Below are 13,589 nucleotides of genomic sequence, written 5' to 3' on the forward strand. Positions count from 1 at the left end.
TTTTATTTAATATTTGAAGAGTTTAATGCATATAAGTTTACAGCATTAAACATTTTTACTTTTTAATGGTGCATATATTTATGTATTGTGACATGAAAATGAAAAAAAGGCTCCTATACTTTATAATGTACTGCTATTTTTAATTATTCTCTCTCTCTCTCTCTCTCTCTCTCTCTCTCTCTCTCCCCCTCCCCCTCTCTCCCCCTCCTCCAGGCTCCACAGTCGTCTCTGGCTCAGTCTGTCCTCGCTGAGGTTCCCAACCAGCTAGTCTCTTATTTCAAAATGAGAGGCTTAGAACCAGCTAAAGTTGCCCCCAAATCCTAAACCCTGCACGCATAAATCCTAAACACCACCCCTGCACTCCCTAAACCCAGCTGAAGGCCCATCCTCCTCTCATTCCAGGATCAGACCTCCCACAAAATCGACCACCCTTCAGGGACCAACCCCATTTGTTGCTAGAATCTCAGCCAATCACAATTCAGCATTTAGCTGTCAGCCAATCAGGATGCCATGGGCAACCCTCTAGTTTTTATAGTTTTATATTCATTTTTTAATTATTTTTGTCTACAATAAGTGGACTGATAAAGATGTAGTGTAGATGATTGATTATTGATTCCCTCTGCTGCTTCCATACTAACTATGCAGATCACTTATGCTTACTAACGTGTTTAACAATCACAGAGCCACACACACACACAAATAGAAAAAGCGTTGGTCCACATTCTGTTTCCATTGTCGACTGAGAGCTGAATCTGTTGTGTAAAAGCGTTGTGGGTTTTCCCATTCACTTCAATACAGCCGTATATTAGAGAGTTTGGCCAACTCAAATCATGGGCGCCATATTGGATACATTCGTCAGATGACTCTACAGTGTAACCCTATGGGGCAAATATGCTATCTTGAAATAAATCGCTTATTTTCACCATAAACAGGCATATACATTATATGTTATTATCAACATTTGTCAATATGTGAAAGACCCTTAAGGAAATATTCCAGTGTATATTTACCTTTTTATATATCGTAAATGAGCCTCTAAAAAATGCCCATTGTAGTGAGTGACCACGTCAGGGGAGCAAGACAGGCCAAATACAATAGGGCATTCAGTAACTTACTTGCGCTACAAACACAATTTCTGTACTTCCAAAAACATCATGACTAGTAAGTGAACTCTTAACAAAGTTACTCAGACTTTTGACAAAATACACAATAAGACAATGATAATGCGACCGACAGCATACGGGTAGAAAGTGTGTTTTGGTCAGGTGTAAATCTCATTAGGACAGGACCATAATGTTATCATGCTAGCAATAATAACTTCAAACTTCATTCATTTCTAAAGCGGTGTTAGATCTTTCTTGACAGCATGGTACACATTAACGATGGTATTACGATATTTGTCCTATGTAATTTTTTGTCGTAAGTCGAAGAGAGAAATTTACATTTACCTCCTACAAAAATAAGTCATTGCAGCCAAACAACGCAACAGTTGGGCATTTTTTCAGTGATTTATGTCATTTTTAAAAATAATTTATTAAATTTTTCCCACTATTCCCTGCACTATGTCAGTGTGAATCAGATGGATGTTGGTATTCAACATGGAGTCCACGAAACACGTGACCGCTTTGGAACCAATCGCATAACGGGATAGCTCAGAACATTCGATTCCCTAGTTGGCCAAACTCTCTCTAATATACGGCTCTGGTCAAAGTGTTACACAGCAGCACCTATTGGACATTAGAGGAAGTGCAGCTGCACATCCCTCACTGTAACCAGTGGTGTCCATGTTGCCATGGTGACACACTGGACCAGCTGTGTGCGTGTTTATGGCTCTGATTAGCTTTATTGATCGGGTATCGATACTTAGCACTTTGCTCTTGCACTAAATGCTGGAATATTGTATCATGAATGATATTATATACCTGTCTAATAGCTTTATTACTACAGCCTTACTATAAAACCTTACTATAGCCTTACTGTAGTCTTTAGTGTAGCCTGTCTGACCTTAGCCCGCTGCTTTAGCTTGAATGTTTCCAGACTGTTCTGTCACGACTCTGTGTTTTGCTGATGCTGCCATCTTGGCGCCTAGTTCTGAACTCATTTCTACTATCAAGCCAAAATTCATTTTACCTTGCACGGCAGCTGAATTCTGCCGATATCATGAGATCTTGCAAGAATCGAGCGCTTGATTGACTTGACTTCAATCTGAGCCGCTACATAAATACGTCGTATTTTACTTACTACAGTTGTAGTCTGTACAGTTGGCATGTTGGCCGTTAGTGGTAAATAAACAGATTAAAATCTCTTTCACATTCAGTCTGAACTCCCTTTTAGACTCATAATTAAGAATTCTGGCTGTTGCTGTCTTAGTTGTCCATTGATGAGAGCATTTGTAAGTCGTAAATGTGCTAACCCTCCATCCCACATGACCTAAGCGTCGCACTGAGAGTCTGTCTGAACATCTGCTCTGATTCTTTACCAAAGACTGTCTTCTGAATACTGGAATGACCTGAACACACACACTTATTGTCAAAATGTGTCAAAACTCATGTTTACTGCAGCGAAGCCACACTTAATGTTACATTGCTTATTAAAGAGCTATTGCCAACACTTAATCTGCAACCACTTTAAATGACTAAGAATTTAACCACTTAAAATCACCACTTTTGTTGTGGATGACGATAGCATTTTTCCTTTTTTGAAGGGTCCATTTTAAGTGAAATGTTTTTACTGCATATTATTTTTAGTGCTCAAGGTTGTTTTAACTTTAGCAAAATGTTCGGGAGCAAAAAGAAAGCTCTGGGAAAAGGAGTTTGCAAGTTAGGAACGAGAGTAAAGATTATTGTGTCATATCAGTTGTGTATTTTTAGTTGAAGCAGTGTTTTATGTTTCCAGCTGTTAGACTTCTGTCTGCCTCTCAGGTGCCAACAGTGTCTGCTGCTTCAGGCTCTGTGCATGGTTGTTTTTTGATCAAATTTGTTCCACGTTTCTATCCAGAAAACAATAGAAACCGTCACCTGCTCACTGACTCCTGTTCACCTCTTACAGTTGCCCGTGAGGGACAGGAGTCGCAGGAAGTGTTTACAGGGTGAGATGAAGTGAAAAAGATGCTCAAGTTAAGAGTCTTCTACTCACCCTTAATTCCAGGTTTTCAGAGAAGTTTTGAATCTGAGGGTCAGAGTTGAACAGGTTTTTATGTTTAAAAAAATAATTTTGAAATCAGATTCTCAGAAAGTAAAGAGGATGACGGTGTTAATTTGTAAAGATGTTTTCTAGAAAGATGGAATGATTGCGGAGTCTTGATTCTTCCAAAGTTCAGGAGAATAACATTGTTATTCTCCTGATACGATAAGACGATGTCTTTCTGCTTAGGAGTTGTGACCTCATAATGTCTACAATTCATCAGGAAAAAGAGGCAGAGAAGAAGAAACAGAAAAAATCCACTTGAAGCAGTTAAAGCTGCAGTGGGAAGAAAGCAAAAAAGCCAGAATTTGAAGTAAAGTGAGACCTCTTCTTGCAGCTCTCCTTCTCCCTCCTGTCACATGTGCAATGCATGTACAGAACAGCCAATAGGAGCGCTCTCTCTCTGTGAAATGAACTGTGATTGGCCAAAGTCTCCTGTCATTGGTCAGATTTACTAAAGCCTGAAAACAAGCCAAGAGGAGAGAAGTCTTAGTTTCCTCTCAGACCCCTTGAATTGTAATATGATGAAAGATTATTATGGACTTCTTGCCCAATGTCGCCAGAAATAAATTGCCTACCACAGCTTTAAGTAAAACTTTTTCTTTATTGCACTTAGATGACAATGGTATATTTGGGTATTTAGTATGTTTCAGAGGGGTTTACTTCTCTAATTCAGTTCAAGTGAATTGCTTCTTTGTGTTTTTTGAATACATGGAGTAGTAATATAATCCAGGAAGAAAGCAAAAATTATAAAAAAAAAAAAGTTTGAAAAAATGAATGAGCGCAGTTTGGGAACGACTGGTTGCTTTGCACATCAAATGTCGGAAGACAATATACATATCTTGGTCAAACCATTAAAAAATTGTTAAATAAATAAAAAAACTTTAATGAATTCATCTTCCAGGAAAAACTAACAAATTCTGACTGAGTGTGAATGTTCATTTTGACAGTGTAAACTGTTTTTTAGTAAAAAAAAACAACTTAAAAGCTCCATAAAAGCTAGGCTAATTAAAGGTGAAGTCAGTGATTTTAATCCAATCCACTTTTTGTCAAATTCGGGGATATCTCCTCATGGTCTGCCAGCGGTCTGTTCTATGTGTGCGCTGCCCTTGCTCTGTGAATGGGAAATAAGAAAGTGACTCGGACCAAGCCAAAAGTCACTAGTTTAGCTACTCTCCCCCTTCCATGTCCTTCTCGCCCACAAGGAACGGAGCTAGACCACGATAGTAATGAAGCCTAACAAACATTGGAGGTATCCGCTTGCTAACTTGGTATAAACATGTTTTTTGGGTGTTGAGCTCAAATATGAACAATCTTTTTCAATAATCACTGACTCCACCTTTTAAGTGGACCATGAGTTCAGGTTTGTTTGTAATTTAATCTCAATCTGTGTTGATGCCAAACTGCAGAAGACTCTGTAAAGCCTATTGAAGTTTGTCCGTGTCAGACTGCCATGATCTTCTTTTATTTTGTTTTCTTCACTCTTGCCAAAAACTTGTTTTATGTATATGTTCTAGTTAAAGGGACGGGAAGTGTTAAAAGTATTTGAATGGTAGAAATTTCAGCCAGGAATTGCCAGTTTTCATTTTAAACGGACTGCTTATGAAGTAAAGGGAAAAAAAAAATCATTATAGAAATATGATCAGAGTTCAGCCGAACATGCTGTATTGTCACGGCAACACTGGCTACATGTGTTGTCATCAAGTCAAGGGAAAAAGTTGTCCAAATTCTGAAAACCATCACTAAAACCATCACACTTTGAAAAAGAGGGGAAAAAAACAAGAAAAAAATGCTGCCTTATACTATCTTGATAAAGAACTACACCTCCCATAATGCTTTGCTCCCTAGTGCTGCTCACTGTTATCAAACATTTTAACTGGTTGACCAACAGCACTGTGACTAGCTCCATTGCTCACATATTCAACCAACTGCTGCAATTACCTAACCAGTATTCCTAAACCAGTATAACCAGTAACATGTCTGTATGAACGCTGCCTGTTGGAATACAACAATAAAACAACTTTGTAAAAGATAAACCAACGTTTCTTTACTGTGTTTCAGTGGAGAAAGCTGCTGCCGCTTTATTCCAACTTGTATTTTCATCGTTTTTACTGTCATGTCTGTCGTCTTGTCTCGTGTTTCTTGACCTGTTGGACTTATTTAATTGATGCCACTGTGTTGCCAGATCTCAGCTATTGGTGAGTACAATGTTTATCACTGACCGATATGATGGACCACTTCATCAGGTACAGTAGTCCTCTTCTTGAAATCAATTCCTCATGTGAAAGTGCAACTTTTTTTTCTCAAAAGACTATATTAAAGCCTAAATTTAACTTGTCTTGTTTGTCCAAGTAACTTCTTATGCATTGCTACAGTAGTGGTGGAAAGTAACTAAGTACATTTACTCATTTACTTAAGTACAATTTTGAGATACTTGTACTTTTTTCCAATTTTTGTTGCTTTATACTACACTCTTTACTCCACAACATTTACTTGACAGCTTTAGTTACTTTTCAGATTAAGATTTTATAAGATAGCATCAGATAGTTTCATTTAAGTAACAGTTTGAGCCCCAAAGAGGTGAACTTATCTGACATTTCACAAAGCAAAGCAACATCCAAAAGATGAATGCAAATTTTTACAGCAGAACTTTATTTTTTCCTCTTTCCTCTCTAGTCATCTCACGACCCCTCAGATCTATCTGGTGACCCTTTGGAGGAGCCTGACCCACAGGTTGGGAACCTCTGGACTAAACTTTTTGATATTAATGAACGTCCATTACATTCAAACCATTGCCAAATGAGTTGCTACAAAGCTAATTAAGACTATCTGCTCCACACAACTCTCTCTGTATATCTCAGTATGGCTGTGTTCAGAAGATTGTGGCGTCCCGTGACTTTCCTGCGCAGAAACTCAAGTGAAGATAATTAACTCTTCTGAAGAGTCCATATTTTTTTAATCCTCCGTGTCCTGCGTGGTCACTGAAGGCTTGTATCGTGGACACACGCCGACAGTGGTGTTGTCATTACTTAGAATTCCTCATGGGGGTGACCGAAACTACACACTATAGCTTTAACATGAACCACCTGATAATGTCATAAGAATATCAGTTACAGGGATGAAAACAGCCCTTTAACTTACTTTAATGTAATGGAATATTTTACATTGTTGTATTGGTACTTATACTTAAGTAAATTATCTGAATACTACCTCTGTAGTAACTAGTCAAACAGAATTACATTAGAAAGTATATCTATCTATCTATCTAGATTGTAATAAATCTGGTTTCATTTTAAAATTAATTATTAAAATAAGCAAGTTAACAGTTAGTTTTCTGGTTCTTGTTTTCATAATATAAAATTCTTTGCTTCCAGCTCGATTTTCCCCCAACATCAGCTTTTGGTTTTCAATGCAGAAATTTAACCTACAATTGAGTAGATTCCCATTGATTAATGGAAGTGACGTGTGTGTGTGTGTGTGCGTGTGTTCTAAGGAGGAAACTAGTTGAGAAAGCAAATAGAGTTATTTGCTTTCTCAAACAGTAGACCTGCCCTAACACACACACTCAGGTACCTCCCATCACACACTGTTACTAAAAAGCACACACAGCAGTGTCTGTTAAAGAGAGAAGACAGAAGAAAGCAGAAGAGGGACACGATGTGAACAGGTAGACAGTCAGCAGGATCATCATGTCCATCAGTGTGAATCTGAGGAAGATCTCCAACCTTCCGGGACGATCTGACAGAAAGGTGGAACTCTGCTTCAGAGGTCAGTAACACACACTCACCTGTTTGTAACTATGGATAAAATACCTCAGGAACTCTACGGCCAAAAGTATGTGGAAGTACCCTGACTTTAATCTACAATAATTTTGGTCGCTGTCTGTTTTCCTGGTTTATTTTCGGCCACTTTGAAAGTAACTAAGTACATTTTCTCAAGTACTTTACATTACTTGATTATTTCCATTTTATGCTGCTTATACTCCATGACAATTCAAAGGCAAATATTGTACTTTTTACTCCACTACATTTATTTGACACCTTTAGTTACTTTGCATATTTAGATTATTCATACCATATATAATCAACAAATAAATATGATGTAATATTTTAGATTAAGATCAAACGTTATTGTACAGAAGTATAATATATAAAGTTATTCAAATTTGAGGTGGAGGAAGTACAAGATGTTGAGTACTTCCTCCACCTCTGGGCAGCAATGTAAGATCCTTTAAAAGTAGAAATACTACTAAAAGATCTGAGTTTCACCAGCCAGTTAACAGTTATCAGTACTGTTGCTATGGTTACCTGTCTGTCTGTCTGTCTGTCCTCCAGGTTTCACCCATAAAACCAGAGTCCTGCAGTGTGAGAACTTGGCCATCTTCAACGAGGTCAGTAAACAAACGCCACTGATCTGATGTGTGACAAGTGGACAGAACCAATTGGAACACAGAACGATGAGGTCATCACATTAAATAACACATAAAATAGATAGAAATCAACATAGCAGAATGGTCAGAGTGGCAGCCATTATTAACTTCCGTGTAAACTGACTTGCGGGAAGTCGCGGCGGTGAGGTTTTCCAATAACAGCAGACTGGGTCTAAACTGTCCCTCCCCCTCACTCCCCTCGGCTCGGGAGAACATCTCCCGGGCCGCTCTCCTCCAGTGAACTGCGACACAGTTTACAGCACCACTGACGTGTTGTCACCATGACAACTGACTAACTATCGCCATTTTGTTTTGTACTAATCAAATGAACACAGCAAACAATTCAATGGTCTTTCTATCCATTTTATTTCTATGGGTCATCATTATGACCAGTCAGTTCCTCTCATGTGCACTAGATGCTGCTGTCATAAGACTGTATTGAAGTGAGTGGGAAGTCAGTGTGAAGTTTACAGGTGGGTCCGTTCAGGTAGAAGCAGCTCTGAGGACGATGAGCCACTGAGATTTTAGATAACATGACCTGTGTGTGTGTGTGTGTGTGTGTATGTGTGTGTTTGTGTTACAGCAGGTAGCTGCAGTTGTTTGTCTGCTTCAGATTGAAACTATTTTAATAGAGCTGATTAGAAACTGTACCACTCCTACAGTATACAACACACACACACACACACACACACACACACACACACACACAGCCGCTCCTTCAACACACACACACCTACATACGCAATGCTTTTTTAACTCTGCTCTTAAATTTACATTTTTTTATGCAGGAATGTCGGTCCACCATCTTAATCCACACTGAAATTTCTTAACAACGCTTTCATAGATTTTCATGACCTTTTGTACAGACATTTCTGATACCCGAAGGATTAATTCTAATGACTTTGATGATTCACTTTTTCATCTATCTCCATCATCAGGTCTCAATACTAATTTGTCCAGTACTATGGTTGATGACAATATACGTGCAAGTATTTTAGCTTTACTTTATGTTTAGTGCCAATTAGTACATGTTAGCATACTAACAGGCTAAACTGAGATGATAAAAATGGTAAATGTCAGCATGTTAGCATTGGCATTGTGAACATGTTAGCATCCAGATGCAGCCCTCGTCTTGTTAAACAAGACAAGACACTATAGTAGATGAAAAGTAGAAGAAAGTCATTACAACTCATCTTAAAAGGGACCTGAATGTCCGAACCAAAGTTTATGGTTCATCTAATAGTTGTGGTGATATTTTAGTCTGGACAAACCGCCATCCATAGAGCACGTCAGTGAATGCACCATCACTGTCCAGACATATGGATTAAACCACACAACAACCGCTGCTGAGGTTCATGGGTACTGTAGTATCTAGAGCTGTACAGACCAAAAAGAAACCGTTCTACCTTATGATCTGAACAAAAGTCTACTGGAGACTAGGTTCTGAGTTTGAGGTTGTCCTGAAAACAAACTATAATATGTGATTTTACAAAGGGAGGGCATATTTGTTGAACTGAAGCCTCCACCCACTTCACTACAGCACCAGGTTATAGACCTAAGCACTGAGGACGGTCAGACAATGTAATTACAGTCACCTCCATATGACGTCAACACAGCAGAGCTATGTTTCTCTGTGCAGCTTCTGAGTCAGGCTGGTGTTTGTTCTTCAGGTGTGACCAGGTTTGAGACTCAAGTGTGTGTGCATGCATGCATGCATGTGCGTGTGTGTGTCTGTGTGTGTGTGTGTGTGTGTGTGTGTGTGTATGTCGATACCTAACACATGGTGATTAATGGTTAAAAAATATACAAAGTCAAGTGTTTTTCTTCTTGCTCTAGTTTGAGTTTTTTTTCTTTATGTGTAAACAGAAGTCAGCACTTTGTCTAATATTCGTGTTAATATGCTGTAGCTTTATCTCAATGTGTTGGCCATTAATCACAGGGTTGGTGGTTTAATCTCCCAGTTCTAAAATGTCTTTGTGTGTGTGTGTGTGTGTGCGCAGCATTTCCGTTGGCCTCACTATGGTAAAGTAATCAGAGATGAAGTTTTGTCCATCAGTGTTTACAACTGCAGTAAGGTCTTCTCCAACAGGTAACACACACACACACACACACACACACACACACACACACACACACACACACACACACACACACACACATATACATATTGTTTTCCCGTCAATCATCAATCATACCTAAGAAAATGTGTGTGTGTGTGTGTGTGTGTGTGTGTGTGACTGCTTGGTAAGCTGGTCGTCAGTCTCCAACATGTTGTTACCACGGGGAGGCTGTTGCTGCGGGAACCTCTCACTGATGCCAACTACAGCCCGACTGATGTAAGGACACACACACACACACACACACACACACACACACACACACACACACACACACACACACACACACACACACACACACACACACACACATACCGTTGTATGAGAGATCACTGATGTTGTTGACATCACTTTGGGTTCTTCTTCTCTCTGTAGATCTATATTGAGTTGGATGTTCGGTATCATCCAGTTGAGGGAACAGCAGGAAGCTGGGAAGAACTCGACTTCCTGAAAGTCGAAGACACGGATGAGTAAGAGATAGTGTCCACACTGAACTGGAAAACATCTTTTACACTATACCGTAAAAACAACAGTCTCTGGTTGTAGTGTGGATGAGGAAACAGAACTTACTTGTCACCGTTTTCACGTTAAAGGAGCACTCCAACATTTACTTCAATTCAATTCAATTTTATTTATAGTATCAAATCATAACAAGAGTTATCTCGAGACACTTTACAGATAGAGTAGGTCTAGACCACACTCTATAATTTACAAATCCCCAACAATTCCAACAATTACTGTAATTCCCTCAAGAGCAAGCAGTGCGACAGTGGCGAGGAAAAACTCCCTCTTGGGAAGAAACCTCGGACAGACCCAGGCTCTTGGTAGGCGGTGTCTGACGGGCCGGTTGGGGATATGATGATAGTGGCGATAATAGTCAAATTAATAATGGAACAGTGACGTCAAATGGTAGTCGTAGTAGTTCATGTCATATCAGTGCGCTGCAGGGCGTTACAGGATGTAGCGTGGCACAGCAGAGCATGGATGGACGTAGCAGGAAGCTGCAGGGTTCAGCAGGAAGCAGCATGACATTGCAGGGCACCGCTGAGCTTAGCAGGGAGTGCAGCAGGACCACGGCGACAGCTGCAACCAAGATCTTGGTGCCAACGTTCTCCAAGGAAATATACTGGGTAAAAAAACATAAGGACTCCGGGGAGTAAACTCCCCAGAAGCTAGGATTAGTAACAAGCATTTCTGGGACGGGATGCACACAAATAGTAATAGAAAGAGAGAGTAGCTCAGTGTGTCAAAGGAAGGAAGGAAAGAAAGTCCCCCGGCAGTCTAAAACTATAACAGTGTAACTAAGAGAGACAGGTCATAAGGAGAGGTAGCCTGTTCGGGCTTTGAATTCTCCCCTGCCGGATCGGGCTGTGCTGGCCTGCCTCCCTCTACTTTTGTTATATATTATTAATCTAACAAATATGAAGAGAAGCAGGTGGGCCACTTAGGTGGACACTGCAACTCCTCACTCCCTAACTATAAGCTTTATCAAATAGGAGAGTTTTAAGTTCATTCTTGAATGAGGTGACAGTTTCTGCCCCCCGAACCCAGACTGGGAGCTGGTTCAACAGGAGAGGAGCCTGATAACTGAAGGCTCTTGCTCCCATTCTACTTTTAGAGACTCTAGGTACCACCAGTAACTCTGCATTCTGGGAGCGCAGTGCTCTAGTGGGACAATAAGGTACTAGGAGCTCTTCTAGATATAATGCAGGGAAGCTAATACAGTAGAAATATGATCTCTTTTCTTAGTTCTTGTGAGAACACGTGCTGCAGCATTCTGGATCAGCTGGAGAGTCTAAAGGGACTTATTTGAGCAACCTGACAGTAGGGAATTACAATAGTCCAGCCTGGAAGTAACAAATACATGGACTAGTTTTTCAGCCTTGTTTTGAGCTAGGATATTCCTAATTTCGGCAATGTTACGAAGATGAAAAATACTTAAATCCTCTTTTTCCCTGTCTTCTCCATCTCCAGTCATATGAAAAGATTTCTCTGTCCACTGGTTTCACAGAAATGTTTCAGACTAGTCTGTAGTGTTAGGCCAAACCTAAGTCTGTTCTTAGTTTAGTCTAATGGAAGTTAGACAGTTTTGACAAAATAAAGACAGACAGGCACTTAGAGTTTCAAAGTACCTTAAGTGATCTTATGCCATGTCTTTGCCTTATGTTATGTCTCCCTCTTCTCATAATTTGGGGTTTATCTTACGTTGCAGAATGAGTGATAAGAAAGAAGAGACAACTTAAGAGACCACAGTAACTCCATATAAATACACAGCAGTGAGGACATTGGCAGTTGTTTCCGTTGACAACTGAGGAGTTAGCAGAAGTTGTGCTGAACCCTGCCACATTAAGGCTGCTTTCACATCAAATCAGGCGTTGAGGTGATTAACGCAGGGTTGTGCATAGTCACTTAAATGACACATTTGTACCTTGATTGTGTTCCCCATGGAGCAAGCATTTAGCCATGCTGCTAGTACGCCGGGTCCTATGAGTGATTGCCTGTCGCATCGACAGATTAAATTTACTTTCAATAACTAACCAGGATACAAGGCCAAATCATTATGGTGGGTTTTAAACTGGTGCACAAAGCCAAATTTAGTGACTACGCATGAAACATAACATTACACATTACACATTCTGTTTCAACTTTTTGCTGCAGGGCTACTGTGTTTAGTTTTTCGGCATCCCCTGCAGTCCCCACCGCCACATCCAAACGCTTACTATTCAAATGAATGGGAGGGCTGATTTGGTGTCAATGCCGCTTAAGAAGCCACAGCTTCTCAGCTCTGCCACAGGTCTGCACTAACTTGACATTTTATTAGGGCTGTCAAACGATAAATTTTTTTTAATTGCGGAATTTCTATAGTTAATCGCGATTAATCGCATGCTTTATCACATGATTAAAATTAGGGCTGTCAAAATAACGCGTTCATTTTGATTAATTAATCTGAGAAAAAATAACGCGTTAAAAACAATAACGCAGATTAATCCATTCCATATTGATGTTTGACCCGGAGCCGTTCTAGCCACTATTCGACTGTACAATGAAGGAGGGAGACAAGAATGTGCTGCCTGGATCATTGATTGGAACATTTAGCTACTTGTTACTTCTTCCTGCCAACCCTGGCTACCGAAATCTGGTGCCCCTGATATGTCTGCTCTTGCTCTGATGCTTTGAACCGGACGATACAGGCAACACAAACACCGCTGCACATGACGCTAGTTAACACTTTACTCGACAGCAGCTAACGTTAGCCTACCGCTAGCTAGTAGCTGGATTAAACACTGTTAAAATGCTGACAGCTAACGCTAAACGGTGTAAAGTTTGACTGTGTTTTACTGTAGAGGATTCAACACCGGTATGTAACAATCTGCTAGCCTGACCAGCCAGCTGCCACTAGGGTGCGTCTAGATTTCTAGGCTAACAACCTGCAGCTGCCATCGGAAAAACAACACAGACAGTGCGTTCAATAAAACTAAACTAAAGTAAACTACAGCCTCGTGGTGCATTTGAAGTTAACGTAAATTTTTCCCATCTGGTGGTTGTTTTTGTCGTTCAACAGCAATTTACTAGTGAAATAAGTTATTGTTATAGATTATTATCAAATCACTTAATTTTGACCATATGGCCTTAGCAATAAACAAGCCCTTCTTTAATGTCACAGACTGTGGTTTAGTACCCTTCTTTTTTCTTTTCTTTTTTTACTTTCTTGAAAAGTATCGGTTCAGGGACCATTAATTATGTATGCAATTAATTTTGATTAATTAATCACAGACTATGTAATTAATTTGATTACATTTTTTAATCGATTGACAGCCCTAATTAAAATTCTATTATTTAACAATGGAAATTAATTCTTA

The 13,589-nt window shown here is 39.7% G+C and overlaps 2 protein-coding genes across 3 annotated transcripts in view; both read left to right on the forward strand.

Annotated features, from left to right (window-relative positions):
- Positions 1 to 5,219, forward strand: part of cpne1 (copine I) — a 40,769-nt gene extending 35,550 nt beyond the window's left edge. For both annotated transcript variants that reach the window (XM_028574702.1, XM_028574703.1), the window contains exon 16: positions 214 to 5,219. In XM_028574702.1, coding sequence (XP_028430503.1) covers positions 214 to 324 — 111 coding nt within the window. In that variant the 3' untranslated portion in view covers positions 325 to 5,219. The remainder of the gene's footprint in view (positions 1 to 213) is intronic.
- A 1,653-nt stretch (positions 5,220 to 6,872) lies between these two features.
- fer1l4 (fer-1 like family member 4) overlaps positions 6,873 to 13,589 on the forward strand; it is a 42,428-nt gene continuing 35,711 nt past the window's right edge. The window contains exons 1-3 of the mRNA XM_028575022.1: positions 6,873 to 6,951; positions 7,518 to 7,573; positions 10,105 to 10,199. Coding sequence (XP_028430823.1) covers positions 6,873 to 6,951; positions 7,518 to 7,573; positions 10,105 to 10,199 — 230 coding nt within the window. The remainder of the gene's footprint in view (positions 6,952 to 7,517; positions 7,574 to 10,104; positions 10,200 to 13,589) is intronic.

Source organism: Perca flavescens, chromosome 4 (assembly GCF_004354835.1).
Source record: "Perca flavescens isolate YP-PL-M2 chromosome 4, PFLA_1.0, whole genome shotgun sequence".
In the NCBI taxonomy this organism is placed as follows: domain Eukaryota; kingdom Metazoa; phylum Chordata; class Actinopteri; order Perciformes; family Percidae; genus Perca; species Perca flavescens.